Source organism: Embiotoca jacksoni, unplaced genomic scaffold (assembly GCF_022577435.1).
Source record: "Embiotoca jacksoni isolate LCO1_2020_lvr unplaced genomic scaffold, fEmbJac1.0.p SCAF_63, whole genome shotgun sequence".
Lineage (NCBI taxonomy): Eukaryota > Metazoa > Chordata > Actinopteri > Embiotocidae > Embiotoca > Embiotoca jacksoni.
Window position 1 is genome coordinate 214,017 of NW_027185418.1, and position 19,050 is coordinate 233,066.

The 19,050-nt window shown below is 43.1% G+C and overlaps 1 protein-coding gene across 1 annotated transcript; it reads left to right on the top strand.

Annotated features, from left to right (window-relative positions):
- Positions 1-1,074: 1,074 nt before the first annotated feature.
- capn7 (calpain 7) lies at positions 1,075-16,345 on the top strand. The gene is made up of 21 exons (XM_069174996.1): positions 1,075-1,416; positions 1,546-1,654; positions 2,349-2,506; positions 2,619-2,686; positions 3,429-3,668; positions 4,414-4,500; positions 4,848-4,974; positions 5,622-5,707; positions 5,997-6,090; positions 6,619-6,765; positions 7,108-7,214; positions 7,327-7,447; positions 7,805-7,949; positions 8,290-8,389; positions 8,524-8,659; positions 8,814-8,889; positions 9,209-9,354; positions 11,247-11,309; positions 11,869-11,999; positions 12,332-12,424; positions 13,461-16,345. Exons 1-21 carry the CDS (start codon positions 1,315-1,317, stop codon positions 13,603-13,605), a joined length of 2,481 nt encoding a protein of 826 aa, XP_069031097.1. The 5' UTR covers positions 1,075-1,314; the 3' UTR covers positions 13,606-16,345.
- Positions 16,346-19,050: the final 2,705 nt, after the last annotated feature.

The following is a 19,050-nucleotide window of genomic DNA, read 5'->3' on the forward strand; positions in this document are numbered from 1 at the left end:
AAAACTTAAGCAAGCCACCAGCTGACATCCATTATTTGACAAAAAAGTACTTTGCGCAAGTGTGAATGTGAAGAACTACACTTTGATTTCAGTGGTTTACAGAGAATTACAGAATAATTACCTCAACCTCAAAGCAGAAGTGGTTACAATCTGTTGATATAATCGTAACAAAACATTTTGTTGGCACGCTTCCTTCAACTTTGTTCTCTTTAGGATGGACAGAAAACCAAAGGAAGTGGTCACAATTAAATAAAATCTTCAAAACACCAAATTTATTAAAACTCTAACCAAAAACAACAAACCATCAAAAACAAAAACAAACATACCAAAAAATACTCAATCAAAAATATATAAACATTTAAAAAAAACTAAAACTACAATATAAAAAAAAAACACTTAAATAACAATAAATGATCCAAAAAACTAAAAACAACATTAAAAAAAAAAAAAAAATCAAAACAAATTTTTAAAAAAAAAGCTCTATTCCCAGTGTTTTGGTAAGTATGGAGTTGAGATGGCAGTGAAAAAAAATAAATGTTTTGTTTCAGACTGTACCTGGATATTATACTTCAAACAATTACTTCACATTTCTCTTAAACATCAAGAGAACAGCACACTTCTCATACATGAAGGCCATTAAACACTCAGTTAGCTATCACCCTCTGTCATTTCAATAAAACGTAGCCTTTTTTTTGTGGCTAATTTAAATACAGATTTTATGACATGCTGTGTTGTTGTTGTTTTTAACTCCAGTCTGGTGCTATGATGCTTTTGTGACAGGATGTGTCACACAAGCGTGGCTCTGTACCAAGTTAGGTAAATTCGTAGAGGCTTCGGTCTGGAGAGGCGCCGTGCAGTATTCATATAAAAAAAAATATATATATATATCGTTCTCATTTTTGCCGTTACTTCAAACAACCCCTTATTTTGTTAAATTCACAGTAAGTAACATATGGCGGAACAAAAAGCGAACGTAGGGCAGCGACGACGCCGGGCGGAATTCCCGGCGTACCCCGAGAAACGGAAGTGCGTCATATCCGCGTTTGTTTTTAGCGTCCGCTGGTGTTTGTTGTTGTTGTTGTTGTCGTTTCTCCAAAGCTCAAGCGAGACTTCGAAGTGGCCGGTCTGTCAAAGGACGCTCGTCGGGGACTGTCCTCGCTATGCTTCGTCCGAGTTGATGAAAATGGAACAGCGGTGCGAGTGAAAGACGGACATTTTGTTAATTTGTGTGTGTGTGTGTGTGTGTGGGGAAGCTACAGGAGCTAGCGGTCAGCTAACGGAGAGCTCGTCACTTGTCAACAAGTTTTCTTCGGCATGGACTGCGCGGCGCTGGAGCTCGACGCTGTCAAATTTGCCCAAACAGCTGTAACCTACGACCAGAATGGCAAACATAACGAGGCTGTGTTTTATTACAAGGTGAGTGGCGAGGTGCGACGGACGGATTTGAGTTTTGAGTTGGTAAAAGACCGGTCGCGGTTTGTTGGTGTTAATGGATGTTTCGCAGCCTCGTTGCTTCCTCTCTCTCTCGGTTGTTTCCCCCCGCAGGAGGCGGCCCAGGCTCTGATATACGCCGGCATGGCGGGGTCCAAACTGGAGGGAATCCAGGACAAAGTGAATGAATACTTGGACCGGGTCCAAGCCCTCCACAATGCAGGTACGTTGTTTGTTTGTTTTTGAAAATACTTTTAAGATGACGCACTTCGTACAAACGCGAAGATCAAACCTGCTCAGCTTCTCTTACTTTTTCACAAGTCTGCTGTTTGACTGTTTTCAAAGCTGTTCACTTGAGCTATGTTAGATTTATTGAACTGTTTAATGTCCGTTTCTGTTGGTCAATACGCAAAAGTGTGTGTTGACCGCTTTATGATTTGTATACTTGCAGAACCGGAGTGTTGTGAGGGGGGAAAAAAAACAACAACAACAACAAAAAAAGTGTACGATGTCTGAAACTCAAACGCGGAAAACAAAACAAAATGTCAGCACTTACATCGTGACAGTTGTGTTGTTTGTTAAAACACACAATCTTTGCTTTATGTGCTCGCCAGCTTCGGATTTTGTGAAGTGTTATTATTCATCACGGCTTACTGTAGACATTTTTCAGGAAGAGAACTGAATGCACCCTGAGGACATACTTACTTTCTTTCTCAGTTGCGGTTTGACTACTTTTTTCCATTACTCTCCTCACACTATGGGTGTGTGTGTGTCTCCTGTTTTGTTGGACAACCAGTGGACCAGTTTAGTAGTGTGTGCAGTTACAGTGGAATCTGAATCTAAATCTAAATCCGCCATTTGCGCAGTGGCTGTTTTGTGTCTTAAACCCGTTCCCTCCCTTGACCTTTGACCCCCAGTCCAGGCACAGAAGAGCGACCCGCTCAAGTCCCGGCAGCAGGTGGACCTGGAGCGGGCCCACTTCCTGGTCACCCAGGCCTTCGAGGAAGACGAGAAGGGGAACGACGATGAAGCCGTCGAGCTGTACACTCAGGCCGTGGAGCTGTGCATTAAGACGGTAGGTCATCGCCCGCTTGTTCGCTCGGTCTTCGCTCACATTATTCCTGCTTTCAACCACATTTCTTTCTCCTTCTGCTTATTTTTATTTATTTATTTATTTTTTCCAACAGTCGAATGAGACATCGGACCAGGCGCTGCAGAACAAGCTGAAGCAGCTGGCACGTCAAGCTTTAGAGAGGTAAACATGAACCCTGGTACTGAAGTTATGATGTTCATCAGAAGAGGCTGCGGTGGGTTTTGACTGCCGTGACCCCAACACTTCCTCACTGTGGTTCCAGTGTTGATCACAAACATGTCAGAGGCTTCATGTCTTTAACTTCCTGAGCTCCTGGATTTTTTTTTTTTTTGGTTCTTTTTATTTCGCTTTTATAGTGTTGGTCTTCACTTACTTTACTATCTCTTTGTTTTACTGAATTCATTTGTAAATTTTACATTCTGAGCCACTAATTTCCCTGAAAAGTGAAACGTTTCAACATCTACTTGGTTTGTTGGTGAATTTTTTTAAGAACCATAGTAGCAAATCATACACTAGATTATCATTTTGTATACGTTTATGTGACCAAATGTACTTTCTAGTTTGGTTACAAGTGTTATTGAAGAAAAACATAATTAACTGACTTTATTATGGAAGCAGATTACTGACACCCACAGAATATCAGAGTGCATTGCAGTATATATAGAAATAATAATCATTACTTTTGTTATGAATGAGAAAAAAGATGGAAGATATTATTATATCTCGATTTTTGCTTCAGATTTATTTTAAATTTACCTGTGGTCGTTTTTTGACTCCTTTAAAATAACGTGAGCATAGATTAGTTTAAGGGAATGAATTGATACGACTGGTGGGTTTTATTATTGACGCGGTTTTGCAGATTTAATTATTTATTTTTTAAACGTTCTCCACTGTGTTCCTGAAGGGCGGAAGGTCTGAAAGAATCTCAGTCCAAATCAACCCCCACCCAGACTCAGGACAGGACGGGGCCTCCCGGAACCAAGCCCAGCAGTGGTGCCGGTTGCGGGGGACCGGTCCGGCAGTTTTTCCCCCTCGGGCCAGACTTCTCCATCCACGACCGACCGCAACCGCAGCCTGTCCGAGCCGTGCAGTCCAGCGAGCCCCAGGGTCAGCGCTACACGTCTGAGGAGATCGAGGTGCTCAGGTGAGACGGCTGCTGGAATCTGTTGTCGAACGACGTCCTGGTTTGTCCTTTAGTGCAACTTTCTAATCGCTAAGAAATTCCTACATGAGGACAACACTGAAAAATTAAATGTATTGTGTCATAAAATCGCGAAATGATTTTGTTTTGGTGTGAAATCACTGCAACAGTGGCAGGAAGTCAAAAATACAGCTTTGGTCGGGGATACGGTAATTTTAGAAATATCAAAATTGCTATCAAATAGCAAAAGATGTCTTAACATTTTTTAAATAACTTTACTTTAGTGGTATTTACTCATCTGGTGGTGGTGGAAGTGCCGCTACATCCCAACAGAAGAAAAAAAAAAGACAAATCTGATTTCTCTGTTGTTGTTTTTTTATACTATGGAATTGGGGGGGCACGGTGGTGCAGTGGTTAGCATTGTCGCCTCACAGCAAAAAGGTTCCGGGTTCGAATCCGGTCCTGGGCCTTTCTTTGCAGAGCTTGCATGTTCTCCCTGTGCTTGCGTGGGTTCTCTCCGGGTTCTCCGGCTTCCTCCCATCATCCAAAAACATGCACCTCAGGTCAGGTTACCTGGCGCCGCACTAGTGGCAGCCTGCTGCAGCAGCTCCTCCCTGAGGCCCCCCCCCCCGGCTGTAGCGAAGAAATTTCCCCTCGGGGATTAATAAAGTGAATAAAATAAAAAATCAAATCAAATGTTTCAAAGCTGCTTTAAAACATTTCCACTAAACTTGTCTTTCATTTCCAGGAGTACATCTACAATCAATAGCATAGCCTATGTGCCCTTCATGAGCGTGGACCTGAAGGAGCGATTTGCATTTCCTGTCCCTTTATCGTGAGTTTGCTTTATTATGTACTGTCAGTTATTTTTTTTGACATTAGCAGCACAGTCTCGAAGCTAACACATGCCGGTGAAGTTGTCACACAACCCGGCTTGAGATTTAATTCAGATTTTGTCAGTTGTTTTTCTCCCATCGCATTAAAAAAGAAGATGTTTAGTTTAGATCAGTGAAACTCTAAATAAATAGGAACATTCAACTGGAAAAAAAAAAAAAAAAAGATAGTTACCAGAGACACCAACTTTGTCTGTCTGTGTGGTTTGGTAGACATTTTTTTTTTTCTTATTTGAAATGCCTCATTTCAGTTTCTAACTCTTTCTCTTTTTTAAATTCTTCTGACCAGGGACAAAACAGGGAAACTGGCGTTGTCACCCAAACAGAAAGCCATCTTCTCCCGCTGGGTTCGGCCAGACGAGATCTGCAATAACCCCACAATGATCATGTCTGTGTCCAGCTTCAGCATCAAACAGGTCAGACTTTTCAGCCTTCTGTGTGTGTGTGTGTGTGTGTGTGTGTGTGTGTGTGTGTGTGTGTGTGTGTGTGTGTGTGTGTGTGTGTGTCTCTGGCAGGTTTTATCTTGTAAACTGCTCGTATTAGAATATCAGATGGAAAATTTTACCCTCACATAGTTTTCTTCTCTGCAACTCGTCATTTCTTGTGAAAAATGTGATTATTGAATATTTGTAGCAGCTAATGGTGGCATATTCTTTTTTGCATGTATTCTGTAGAAGTCCCACTTTACTAAAAATACATGATTGTATTGTCTGTTTCTGTCCTGTGAGCTGATAGTGCTGATAGTGCAAGTTCTGTTCTCATTGTTTAAATTGATCCAGTAGATGGCGCTGCAACCATCACAGACACACATCTTTATAGTAGACAGTTCAAAATAGCTTTTGATTGACATAAAGAGCATAAACAAACATTTCGAATTAACAATCCAAACAGTTACATGTGTTTTACTGTTAAAGTTGTTGTTTTGTGTAAATGTATGTGTTATTGTCGAACAGTGCTTGTACAGTATGACATCCTTTCACAGTCGGAGCTCTTTTACCGCTATGTACCGTGTAAATACCTGTTAACCTTGATTTGATCATGTGATGCCCTTCCTGTTTTGCAGACGGTCGTGTCCGACTGTTCGTTTGTGGCATCTCTCGCCATCAGTGCCGCCTACGAGAGGCGATACAACAAAAAACTCATCACCAGGTACTCTATGTAACTTCTGTATGTTGACCAATATTAAACAAACAAAAAATGTAATGTTGATATGGACAACAAGAGCAGAACTGGTCGGTTCGTCAGCACATTTACTAAAGAGACACTGAGTGCCTGATGTATTGCACACTAAATCAAATATCTGGTTCATCACTGTCGTCGAAGCCACACGGAACATCTGTTACATCTGTCCGTCGCAACTTCTGACCCTTTAGATGAAGGAATATGTCAAATATTAGTTTCGGCCCTGAGACTTTGAGTGTGTTCTCGTGTGTTACAGCATAATCTACCCCCAGAACAGACGAGGGGAACCGGAGTACAACCCCTGTGGGAAATACATGGTGAAGCTCCACATCAACGGAGTTCCCAGGAAGGTAAAACACGAGTTTTAACAGACACGACAGTAAAGCGGCAGCGCAAGACTCATCATACGGGAGAATGTAGGTCACTTATGAATACACATTCAACAGTGAGAATGGGGTTAATTCACGATGATCGGTTTATAGAATGCATCATAATACATTCACTGAGTGCATCCGTGTATTCTCACGTAACTTCATGCAAAATGCAAAGTGAAATGTCCTTTTTTTTTTCTTTAGTTCAAAGCTTTGTTAGCTCAGTTATAATTTAATTTATTTCAAAACCTAAAAGAAAGTGTGAATCTCTTGTTAGTCTTCTAAAAACTGGAAAATGCAATGATGTGAGCTGATATTGTCGTGTCTCCTTTTTTATTTTTTTATTTAATAACTACTGTTTGTGTCACGGGAAAAAATAGATTTCACATTTGTACAGACTGAATTCACAGAGACAAACTAGCTAAATTAAAATGAGGATCTGTTTAATGCGAGACTCATCTGCACAGCGTCCTTCAAACCAAAAGCTCGTCTGTGTCCCTGCCGCAGGTGATTATAGACGACTACCTGCCGGTGGATCGAAACGGGGAGCTGCTGTGCTCCTACTCCAGCAACAGGAACGAGCTCTGGGTCTCCCTGATAGAGAAGGCCTACATGAAGGTGATGGGCGGCTACGATTTCCCCGGGTCCAACTCGGTGAGTGAAGGTGGAGAAACCCGGAGATGAAGCTATTTTTAAACTAGTTATGAGAGAACTGCTCGAGGTCTGACGCTTAAAAACACCTCCCAGATAAAATCGAGAATTTTGAGCAAGAATTTGCTGAAAATGAACAGGAAGGTTTTGCATAATTTAAATACAACTTTAAAAGGTCTTTTTTTGGGGGGGGGGGGCTTGACAAGTCTGTAGGTTGGTAGTAAAACATACCTGATCGCCTTTAGGTTGAGAAAGGTTTGTAAACCTCAGTAGGTGTCACTATGAATTCAAACCAGAGTCTGAAGGTTTGTCAAGAAATTGTTATGTTTGTTTTATTTTTTACAGAATATCGATCTGCACGCGCTCACTGGCTGGATCCCTGAACGCATCGCTATGCACTCTGACAATCAGTCGTTCAGCAAAGACGACACCTTCCGCATGCTCTACCAGAGGTGATCGACACACGGAGTTATTTTCTACTTCCTAATGACTTCTTCTTATTTTTCCTTTTTCTTCTTTCGTGGCTCAACCCCCGTGTTTCTCCTTCACTCTCTCCGTTTCCAGGTTTCACAGGGGCGACGTGCTCATCACCACGGCAACGGGAGTGATGACAGAGGAAGAAGGGGAGAGATGGGGTTTGGTGCCGACACACGCCTACGCTGTTCTAGACATCAGGGATTACAAGGTTAGCATTATTAGCATTAGCGTGTCGTGGTAAGCGCTTGTGTTTATTCTGAGTGAGAGTATGGAAACGCCAAAAGGTGGGGAAAATGCGTAGTTTTTATCAAGTTGCTGAAGGCTTTCAGAGGACGTCGGACAAATTACAGTTTCCCAAATGCACAACAGAAAATCCAAATTGATTCATGTGTACAGTTGGATTCCATGAAATCCTGCCATTAGTTACAGTAATAAAGGTTTCTGGTAAAGAATCAAATCCACAAGTCTTTATGGCCTGCAGATAAAAAAAATTTTTTTTAAAAATTAAAAAATTTCCTGTCCTTGTATTTACCTCCATGTCTCTATGGGTGTGTCACTCTTGTAGGGAATGCGTTTCCTGCAGCTGAAGAATCCGTGGAGTCATCTGCGGTGGAAGGGGCGCTACAGCGAGCGCGATGAGAAGAACTGGACGCCTGAGCTCCTCAAATACCTCAACTTTGACCCCAAGACAGCACAGAAGTTTGATAACGGTTAGCTTGTTTATTTTTGTTGTTGTCCTCAATACTGTGCCTTCAGTGTGGACAGAGAAGTTCATATATGTTACATTTCAGTGAAGCAACCTGTCTCATTTTATATCCACAGAAGTGTTTTGAGCGGAATTGCTTTACAAATAATGACTATTAGGAAACGTAAAAGTGAAACAGAGGTAGTTTGGAAAAATTCAACATATCCCTTCAATGCGTAGAAATACAGTTCAGATCGAAAACAGTATTTATTTTTAATAGTTATTTATTTTAATTTCATAGTTGGCAAAATTTAAAATAAAAAAAATCAGTCAGTGTTGATTAATTTTGCCGCCTTGCTCTTCAGGAGTTTTCTGGATTGCATGGGAGGACCTTTGTCAGTATTATGATGTCATCTACCTGAGCTGGACCCCTGCACTGTTCAAAGACTCCTCCTGTATCCACAGGTGTGTGTGTGTGTGTGTGTGTGTGTGTGTGTGTGTGTGTCTGTGTGTGTGTACTTGTTTTACTTATGTTTAGAGTACGAAACTTTTTGTGGGAATCAAATGTGCGCGTGTGTGTGTGTGTGTTCCATCTGCAGTAGCTGGGATGGGAAGCAGGGTCCCGTGAAGGATGTCTACAGTCTGGCCAACAATCCGCAGTACAGGCTGGAGGTCCAGTGTCCAGCAGGGGGCGCTGCTGTGTGGGTGCTGCTCACCAGACACATCACTGACAAGGTGGAGACAGCAGAGCCGGGAGCTTCTGACACAGCCAACATCATGATATATTTATATATTTCTGTTTTGTTCTAACTTCATAGGACCAAATCTGAAAATGCCTCACATTTATCTCAAGACTGTTCTTTATGTTTTTGTTTTTTTATTTGTCCAGGATGATTTTGCACAAAACAGGGAGTTCATCACTCTGGTCGTTTACAAGACAGATGGAAAGAAGGTTTACTATCCAGGTGAGCTTTGATAGATTTTTTTTTTTTTTCCCCCTCTTCTTCGCCAGAAAGCAGTGAGCTTTGATCTGAAGATGACAAACGCTCTTTCACGCCTCTATTTCCGCTCTAGAGTCACACACAGCAAGGTCAGATGCCAAGAGGAGATATTAGTCGATTACTGACACCCAACTGTCCTGATAAATCACTCCATTCACAAAGGCTGCTTTAAAAGAAATATAAAACTCCACCAAACCTAAGTTCTTCAACTTCAACCGTGTGAAAAACGGTGCACCGTAAATGTGAGCCGCAGTCGGAATTATTCACCTGCCCTCCTCCACAGCGGACCCCCCTCCTTACATCGACGGCATCCGCATCAACAGCCCGCACTATCTGACCAAGATGAAGCTGACCAGCGCGGGAACACACACCTTCACCCTGGTGGTTTCCCAGTACGAGAAACAGAACACCATCAACTACACGCTGCGGGTGAGACGCGTCCGTATGAACATTTTAAAGGTTTTTTTGTACACGTTAAAAAAAAATTTTTTTTTTTTTTTTTTTTTTTTTTTTAGCTTGGATCCATTTAATTGTATTTCATTTTATAGGTTTATAGTATTTAAAAAAATTTGCAGTTCTGAAACGGTATTTTTTTCTACAATTTTGATATAAATTTTTAGTGCTCAATTATTGGAATTATTTCACGGCAGTGAAACGGTCATGTAGCTGTTTTTGTTTTTCTACTGTACAACAGAACGAGACACAAACACAGGATTAAAACTAAAGTTACATTTTTCTTTTTGTTTCAAAATTGCCTTTAACTTCCTATTTGTCTTGATTCCACACTATTCCCAAAGTTTTTGTAACCATGCCAGGTTTGGATTCTGATCTTTGACTTGATGTGGGTTTTTTTGTGTTGGAACGACCTGTTCACTAGTTCAATTTACAAGTTGTATTAAAAGTCGCATATTTTGCACCTGACTGATCAAAACGTGATCGTGCTGCAACGAGCTGGATGCCCGCATTTGTTCCCGTCACTTCCGTACTTATAAATGTGTTGCAAGGCAGTGGTTTACAGACTTCTAAGTGTGTGTGTGTGTGTGTGTGTGTGTGTGTGTGTGTGTGTGTGTGTGTGGGCTGTATGTGTGTGCAAGCGTGACCCAAATATTGTTTTGAGTCATTTATAATTCATGCACTTCCCTTGCTAACTGCAGCGAGGACTGTGGAGAACTGTTCATACTGAAATCACTCATTAAAAACAAAAAAACCGCATGCACTGTACAAGTGGCTGCTTTAAGCTGTGTGTGTGTGTGTGTGTGTGTGTGTGTGTGTGTGTGTGTGTGTGTGTGTGTGTGTGTGTGTGTGTGCGCGCGTGCGTGCGTGTATTCTGTGTGTAACAGCAACACCACTGCTGTAACCACTGTGGGCACTTTCTCGCTCTCTCTCTCTCGCTCGCTCTCTCTCTCCCTTTCTCTCTCTCCCTCTCTCTCTCTCCCTCTCTCTCTCTCTCTCCCTTTCTCTCTCTCTCTCTCCCTTTCTCGCTCTCTCTTGTTCTCTCTCCCTCTCTCTCTCTCTCTCTCTCTCTCTCTCTCTCCCTTTCTCTCTCTCCCTCCCTCTCTCTCTCTCTCTCTCTCTCTCTCTCTCTCTCTCCGTCTCTCCCTCTCCCCCCCCTCTCTTTCTCTCTCCCCCTCCCTCTCTCTCTCTCTCCCTTTCTCTCTCTCCCTCTCCCTCTCTCTCTCTCTCTCTCTCTCTCTCTCTCTGTCTCCCCCTCTCTCTCTCTCCCTTTCTCTCTCTCGCTCTCTCTCTCTCTCCCTTTCTCTCTCTCCCTCTCCCCCCCCTCTCTCTCTCTCCCTTTCTCTCTCTCTCTCGCTCTCTCTCTCTCTCTGTCTCCCCCTCTCTCTCTCTCCCTTTCTCTCTCTCGCTCTCTCTCTCTCTCCCTTTCTCTCTCTCTCTCTCCACCGAGCCAACCATGAAAACGTTCTCCTCCTCTCGGCTCACATCGGCGTTCCTGCTTAAGAAATCGTCTCGAGAATAACTGATTGAAGTCTCTGTTGTTCGCTGTGTTGTCGGCGGAGATCAAAGCGGGAAGCGGCAAACGTGATTTCTTTTCTGATGTTTCTGTTGCCAGAACAACGCTGAAATGAAAGCTCTATTTTGTGAGCACACAGTCATGAATAAATTAAGAGCTGTTTTCGAAATTCAAAAAGATATCCAGGAAAATTGCCGATGATAAAAAAAAAAAAAGCAACGTTAGGTTGTCTTTTGTTTGCTCCTTAGGCTGTTGTGTTTGTTCTTTTATTCAGCGAGTTTGTCCACGAACACCGAACTTTTGGACCTGTTTATGTTTAATGTAAAATAATGTGTTTTGCTTCTTTTCGAAGGTGTACTCCGGATGCAAATTCAGCTTCTCCAAGATCCCAAATCCCTTCACTCAAACAAAAAGGGTACGTTATCGACACATCAACATGTATTGTGTGTTTTTACCATGCAGTTAAGAACTTTGGGAATTAAGGGCAAACGCCTCTCCCCCAGAAATATGGGACAAGTCCAGAACACGGGACCGTCCTCGTGTATTCTTGCACCGGCTACCGACGCATCCGACCGATCCGTGGTGCGAACGGTCTCGTGCGGTTTGCAGTGATGCGTTTTGGTTCACTTGAATCCCCCCCCCCCCCCCCCCCCCCCCTCCTGTGAACTAAACCCGATCGAAGAGAGAAAAGGTTCATGAATGCATCAGCTCAGTCGGACCGCGGCAACTTAGCTGTTTCTATCCCAGATACAGGCGTGGTAACGCGCACGTCATCGGGATCATCAAAACATTTCAAAAACACATTTTATGCAACACATTAAAATACCTTTTCGTGCAACACATTCAGTGGAGTTCAGCGGTTTGGGATGCTGATCTCGGTTCGGTTTTCACTGCGAGGTGATCTGTTGCCGTCGCCCCCCCAATCGCGTCTGAAAATAGGTGATTGGTGTTCCTGACTGTGCTTCTGTCATCAGATCAACGGCCAGTGGAAAGGTTCCAGCGCTGGAGGTTGCGGAAACTATAAGGACTCGTACAAGCACAACCCGATCTATCAGATCAACCTGGAGCGGTCCGGCCCGCTGCTCATCGAGCTCCGGGGATCCAGGTCAGGCTCGGCCGCCGTTATGGTCACGCAATCATTTGTTTGTTTTTTTCATAACTGAAGCCACGAAGGTAAATTATGCATTGATGTATTTGTATTCTCTCCTGTCACTTGGACGTGAGTGTGACTGTACTGCTAACTAGACTGGGGAAGAGGTCGGGAATGTGTGAATGACTAAAGCCTGACTCTGCAACACAGCGAGCCAAACATAGACGGGTTATTTTCCCCTCTCGTGAAAAAAAAAACGACGACTACGTGACTCTCGCTCGAGAATCATCCGTCTGGGTTGAACTGACTCGTGATCGATGTTTTCCGGTTTTCCTGCGCGTTTGCAGGCAGTACAGCGTCGGCTTCGAGGTGGTGGTGGTGTCGACGGTGGGCGATGCAGGCGCCGCTGCCCTCCAGAAGAAGAGCAGCGGAGATTACAGGTACAGAAAAACCCAGTGGGAATACCATCACAGGCATGGCCTGGTAATTAAATTAAAAACCCAAGTTTAGAAGGTTCACTGACAATATGTTGACTGACTTTACTTTCATCCCCTCAAAATTGAAAGCAATCCATGATATGTACCGGGTGGGATACTTTACAGTGTTCTTTGGTGGACAGGCAATACAATAGAGACATTGTCTGTGAACGACCTAAACATTTATATTTATCAATCCAATTTCTTGCCAAATGTTGGCCATCACATGTTTTTTTTCAATCATTACCGATGAACATCGGTTTATTACTTTAGGTTCAGTCCAGACAATATGTAAAAAAATTTTTTAAAAAAAATAACACTCCTCGCTCGTCCCCCACTTGTCCAAATATGGTCACTTCTGACTTTAAAAAAAAATGTCAGTATCTTTCACAATATTTAGCAAGTGTTCAATCATTCTATTTGAAAAAGTAGCATTTATATATAATTTTTTTGTTTGTTTGTTTTTGTTTGTAGTTACCTCTGTATATTGATTGCTGTGTAATTAAAACAAAAATCAGGTATATTAAAAAAAGACAAACGTCAAAAGGCTGGCAGTCAACAAAAATCGAAATACTTGCAGCCACGTGCTGTGAAGAAGCTACAACCTGTGAGACAAACACGTTTTTAAGACCACCGGCATTACATAAGCAAAGGGAGGGGAAAAAAAGAAAAAGAAATATACCCTCTAGTCAAGTGTATTTTTTAATAAGTGTATCAATGAGTTTTACAGACACACATCAGCTGAAGTTCCTGACCGAGTCACAAATGTGCGTCACATAGATCGGCCACGTGTCTGTGGAGATAACGCGTGTCTTTCCAAACATACTGCTTTCCGCTCAGTAATTGAAGTTCAGAAGAGGGGAATTTATCGACATAGTAGTCCGAGTATTTTTGCTTTTAATTTGTCGTTTTCACCGCCATTGAAATACTTGGTTGCCTCTTAGCCGGTGTTGAATTCTGTCGGACTTCAAAACGTCCGTCTCCTTCTGTCTTTCCCTAGATGCGGATTCTGCTACATGGAGGCGGACCACGTCCCGGCAGGCCTCTACAACGTCATCCCCACCACCTTCCTGCCCAAACAGGAAGGACCCTTCTTCTTGGACTTTGCCAGCACTTCGCCCCTTAAGGTCTCGCAGCTCCAATGAAGACGGAGCTTGGCGGGAGCACGGAGATCTGGAGGAAGGTACTTCACAGCATCACGAGATTCTTCTGAAACTGCAGTTTGGAGACGCCACGAGGTGTCGAGGCCTCCATAAAGAACCCCCGAGAGCCAAGAATGTGACTGCTGCTAAACCCCCCCACACACACACACACACCTCCCCTGAAACCTACGCTAACATAAATGGACAGAATGAGGGCTTGAACTTCAACGTAGATAAATTATTACTAAGAAATAATCCAGAGGCACTTCAGTGGGTATTCTAACCCAAAACCATTTGGGCATTGCGGGACAGAATTTAATACACTTTCAGCAAAAATTAAACAGCTATTCCAAGCAAAAAAAAAAAAAAAATAATGCTGATGAAAGCGCTGCTTCCTCTTGCCGCGATAAGATGGTATAATTAGCATCAACATCGTGGTTCTGGTCAGTCAAATCGAGTGGATTTAATGAGGCACCTGTGATCATACAACCACATCCTGGACTCAACAGGAAGAAGCTGCGGGACAGAGCTTCTTCTTCCTCTTCTTCTTCTCCTTCAGCGTGTGTTTTGCTGCAACGAGCACCTCAACATCGCAGAAGTACTGAACTTTCGCATTTGGATGGAACGTTGAGACGTCCGCACACTTTTGACGCAAGTTGCGGCTCCGAGTTGAGATTTGTGGTTGAAATTCGGCATCCTGGTTTTTTTTTTTTTTTTTAAATCATCACGTAATATAATCAGTAGAAGGGAGGCTGCTTTAAAAGCTGCACAACTTAAATTATTCTAAACATGCCGTGCTGAACTTTTATCTCCCTCTTCTGCCAGCGAGAGTAATTACAACAAGAAGTCACACGGTTTCAAACATCACATTTCACAAACACAATTTTGATCCATTTAGTCCAGCTGCGTTCAGCACTGCTGACTTATTACAGCGCCGAAAAACGCAGCGAGTTCACTCGGTTAACCGGGATGAAAAGGAGATGTTGTTGTTGTTGTTGTTGTTTTTGTGACTGTGAGCTCTCAAAAGACGAGACAAATACGGTAGAAATTGACAAAACGGGAGATTTGCATCGGCCCCTCGGGATTTTGAGCAAAAAAAAAAAAAAAACCCCGATCGGGACGTCCATGGTTTAAATAAACACATAAACCAAATAATAAACCAGACAAGATCTTAAATCTGATCAATGATAACCCGCACGTAGAGACCGAATATAAAGCAACGCAAAGCCACTGAAAGTGTCCAAAACCGCACGGATCCGATGTTTGAGATGCTCGTTGCTGCAAAACCACTTGGAAAAAGTAGTTGCTTGAATCTTGCAGCCACAAAACAAAATATTAGTAAGTGTCAGTAAATATGAAGACATTAGGGATCAAATCAGTTGGATCTTTTCGCCAAATATTACACAGAAAAAACCGATCGGACTTTCTGTCGTCTCGTCGTTCGGTTCGTCGCCAACGAGTTTAAATAAAGCCGCCAAAACAGTGAAACCTGTTTTTAAAGCCTTTCGGGGTTGACGGTTACTTTTTTTTTTTTTTCTTCCTCGAATGACCTCGAAGGTTTTTCTGATATTCTCAGGAGCAGAGCGGCGCCGCAGGGAATCCAGCGTGAGCAGCGGTTGAACGACGTCTCTTCGTGTTGTCGGTGGATGTCACGGCTGCGCGGCAAACGTCGGCCCGATTTCACGCGACGCGGGCGCCGCCCGCCGTACGCGGCGTACCCGCGGGCGTACGCATGCGTAATTCACATTCTGTTTACTTTCACGTTGATGTATTGCACTTTTCTTCCCCCCCCCCGCCCCACCCCCCTTTTTTTTTTTTTTTTTTCTCAAATCATCTCTCGACACGTTTACTGTCAAACGCAACACACAGAAATGAAAATGCCGATTTGATTTACGCAAAGTCGGCTTGTTTTCTTCAGTTTTCCGTACGAGAAGTTTCTTTCCGGTTGCCGTCGCCGCTCGGCAGCGCCGTCGTGTGCAAAGTTTTGGCTGCTCATCTCTGCAGCTGCGTCACGGCCCCACCCCCACCTCCACCCCCACCTCCGCCACCACCTCCGCCACCCACCCAGCGATGTCTGTTACAGTCGTGCGGAAGCAGTCGTGTAATAATACGCTCATTAACTGCACTGTGCGTGCAGAAATGTTGTGTTCGCAGCACATTTCGTACCAGGTCACTGCACCAAATACCTGTCAATCGAAAAGGGAGACGTGATGAGTGCGTCAATGATGCCTTTCATTGCATCACAACTTATCAAAGTCAATAAACCCACAATTTAGGGCATCTTTAAAAAAAAAAAAAAATGTTTTTAATGAATTACCCGAATTTTTAGCTTAAAAGTTAAATTCCCAAAACCTTTGGAACAGTTCGACAAATAACACGAAGGTCCACTTGCTCGCGTTTGACTTCATCCATCAGCGAATGGAGTTTGCTTAGTCGCCGAACCGTCTCCGTGACAACAGAGCATTTTGCAGTGACGGAAAGCTTCCGGGAAGAGCTTGTAAATCGGCCTCAGGGTCGAGTCAAACTGCTCTCGTTTTATTTTCAACATTACGTTCAGGAACGGACGGTCTTGGGCGACGCCTTTCAGGCAGAAATGTTCGTACGTAGGATTATTAGCTGCGTCGCCGAAATCGAACACGCAAGAGTCGCATCCGTATTTCAATTCGATTGACGTGGTGGAAAAGACTCCCAATAATGCGGAAAAATGGAAAAAAAAAAAACCCACACAATCCCACACTGCGAGGAAACGGAAACGTCTTCGCGCTTGCTTAAGTTGCAAGTCCAAACCCAAAACGTGCAGTTGTGCGAAACGAAGGAAACGCGGCACACTTCTGATGCTGGATCCGCATATGTTTTGCGCGCACAATGAATTGGTTTTTAAAAAGAAAGAAAATGTCGCTTCCATTTTCTTTCACGGTTAATGCAGCCTGCAGCAGCAAGCTGTTTCTGCATGTAGCTCTCAATATCCACGCGGACTCCGCCGGACACAAGAGGGCGCTGCGCACCGAATGGAAGCTGACTGTAAATGAACCTTTTAATGTGGCTGTGCTAAAAGGTTGACCCGTTTTCTTCAGAGTGAAATATAGCTTTAATTATTCATTGCCGAGCACTTCTATTCATCTGTCGATTAATCATTAATTTATCTTTTTTTTTTTTATTTTATTTTATTTTTTTATGAATGCCACATCCTCCTGTTGCATATTATGTTCCGTTTGTCACCTCGCCGACTCATTTAAAGATGCTTCAGGACAATCTTGCGGCAGCCTGACGAATGAATTAATGAATGAATGATGTAATGTTTGCAGAACTTGCACCTAAATGTTGGGTTAGACTGTTGTGTTCAAAAATTTGAATACAGCAAATTATATCTGCTTCTGTCTCCGCTCTGATTTTTTTTTTTTTTTAAATTGGGGGGGGGGGGGGGGGGGGGGGAGGTGGGGCTTCTTTTTCTTTTTTTTTTTTATGTTTCTTTTTTTTGAGGATCAGATGTTTAACCCTGAGCGTGTGTGAATTTATTCACATGTTTTTGTCGAAAATGTGAAAACCGACAGCCTTCTGGCAGCATCACCTTTTTACGCAAGGAAATGTTGTTTTATAACTATACACAAAATAAACGTTTACAGTGACGAAGCAAAATACAAGTCTGACAGCCGTGTTTGTGGTGAGGATAGATCGGAGCTAAGAGGCATTTATGAAGCAATTTTCAAAATTCAACGTCTTCCGCTCGGCGAATCAAGACGGGAATCCGACAGGGACGATAAATTAAAACCGGAGACCCACAAATTAAGACCCACCGGACCGCGTCCGTCCGTCTCCTCGATGACGCTCAGCGTGGGGGGGGGGGGGGGGGTGGACGTTGAAAGTCCTCTTTGCATTTACGCGCTATTAATACGATCAAATGCACAAAACGGTGAAACGGCAGACGGCTTCGGGTGAGCGGCCCGATGAATCGTCCTCTCCGGGATTTTGTTGACGTGAAAGCTGTCGAGGTAAGATGGTGGTCTGTTCCTGCTGGTTTTATTTGTACCGTTTCCATCGAGCGTCCGTTGTCATGCAATTCCTTTTTCTAAGGTGCCGTCCAGACAAAGGTGGCGTGCCCTGCTGTTGGTTGTGCGATGCAGCGAAGATAAACGAGGTAAATCCGCACGATCACTCAGAATATTTTAACCACGGGCAAAAGAGAATATACTGTTTTGCAGATTTATTGTATTTTTTTTGTTGTTTTTGTTGTTTTTTTTGATAGGATTAACCAGTCAACGTCACGCCACTGGCATTACAGAGGGTCGAAGTTCAGAGGTCACAGCGGCCGAGTCGTTTTTGGCAGCAAAGCTTCTTCCGAATTTACACGCAGGGGACAAAAACATTTCTGCTGCGGCCCTCAGTGGGTTTTTTAACACCAAAACCTTGTTCAACTCATTATTACATTTAAAGGAGATTATAATTTTTGTGTCTTTGCTAATAGTCTCCACTATTATACATTTCAAGAGTTGCTGCTGTGGAGGTGAATAGACGTATATGCAGCCCAATACGTACTCATGTTTGACAAAATCTCAACACTGCTATGTCTTCACACACTGTAGATCATTTTAGTTTATTTTTGTTAGGTTTTAAACTAAAAATTGTGCATATCACACACCTCCCCACCCCCACTTTAAATAACAGCCTCACTGTCAATGAACACGCTTCACTTGGGGGAAATGTGCCTTTTCATTCTTGACCGCAAAGTCCACCAACCAGCTTTTTCCAGAGCTTCTGATCACAAATGTTCGGCCGCTTATCGAACTGTTTAAGTTCAAAAATACATTTTCATCCTTAACCCTCGTGTTGTCCTCGGGTCAAAATGACCCGCAAGCTGTGTTCAACCAAGTTCTATTTTAGTTTCATATTTTTTGGGGGATCGTTGGTGGCAAAGGAGGCTGTGAGGGTTTCTTTAAAGAATGATGACCAATGATCCCCCCCAAAAAAATATAAAAATATAGAAATAAAATAGAACTTGGTTGAACACAGCTGCGGGTCATTTTGACCCGAGGACAACACGAGGGTTAAAGGTTTCCCGTGGAGATTCCCTTCACACGCGCGCACACAAAAAAAAAGTTTTGAGCACCACAATTAAATAGATAAATTACATTCACCTCCGTCGTATTGTGGGGGAGGCAGGAGGTAATCAAAACTGTTTTAAGGGAAGCGTATGACCCGAAAGGACTAATTTGATCAAAGGAACGAAAAAGAGAGTTGAAGTACTAGCACGCATTTAAAACAAGTGGTCTGTTTCCTTCGGGACAAGAGGGTCTCTTGTGTTGGTGCGCTCTTTATTGGGAAAATGTGACGACTATTTAGAGCAGCTATAGCGTCTCTTAAGCTGTGCCAGACACCGGTTGATGGTAATTAATAACTGAACGGAAGGTCCTGTTTCTAATTTAAAGGAAGAGCAACAAGTAAAGCAACACC

What these genes read in the sequence shown, in the direction of transcription:
- capn7 (XM_069174996.1), top strand. Translation starts at nt 1,315, where the DNA reads ATGGACTGCGCGGCGCTGGAGCTCGACGCTGTCAAATTTGCCCAAACA. An exon ending in AGCACAGAAGTTTGATAACG is followed by an intron (nt 7,950 to 8,289) that starts GTTAGCTTGTTT and finishes CTTGCTCTTCAG; the next exon opens with GAGTTTTCTGGATTGCATGG. An exon ending in GACTCCTCCTGTATCCACAG is followed by an intron (nt 8,390 to 8,523) that starts GTGTGTGTGTGT and finishes TTCCATCTGCAG; the next exon opens with TAGCTGGGATGGGAAGCAGG.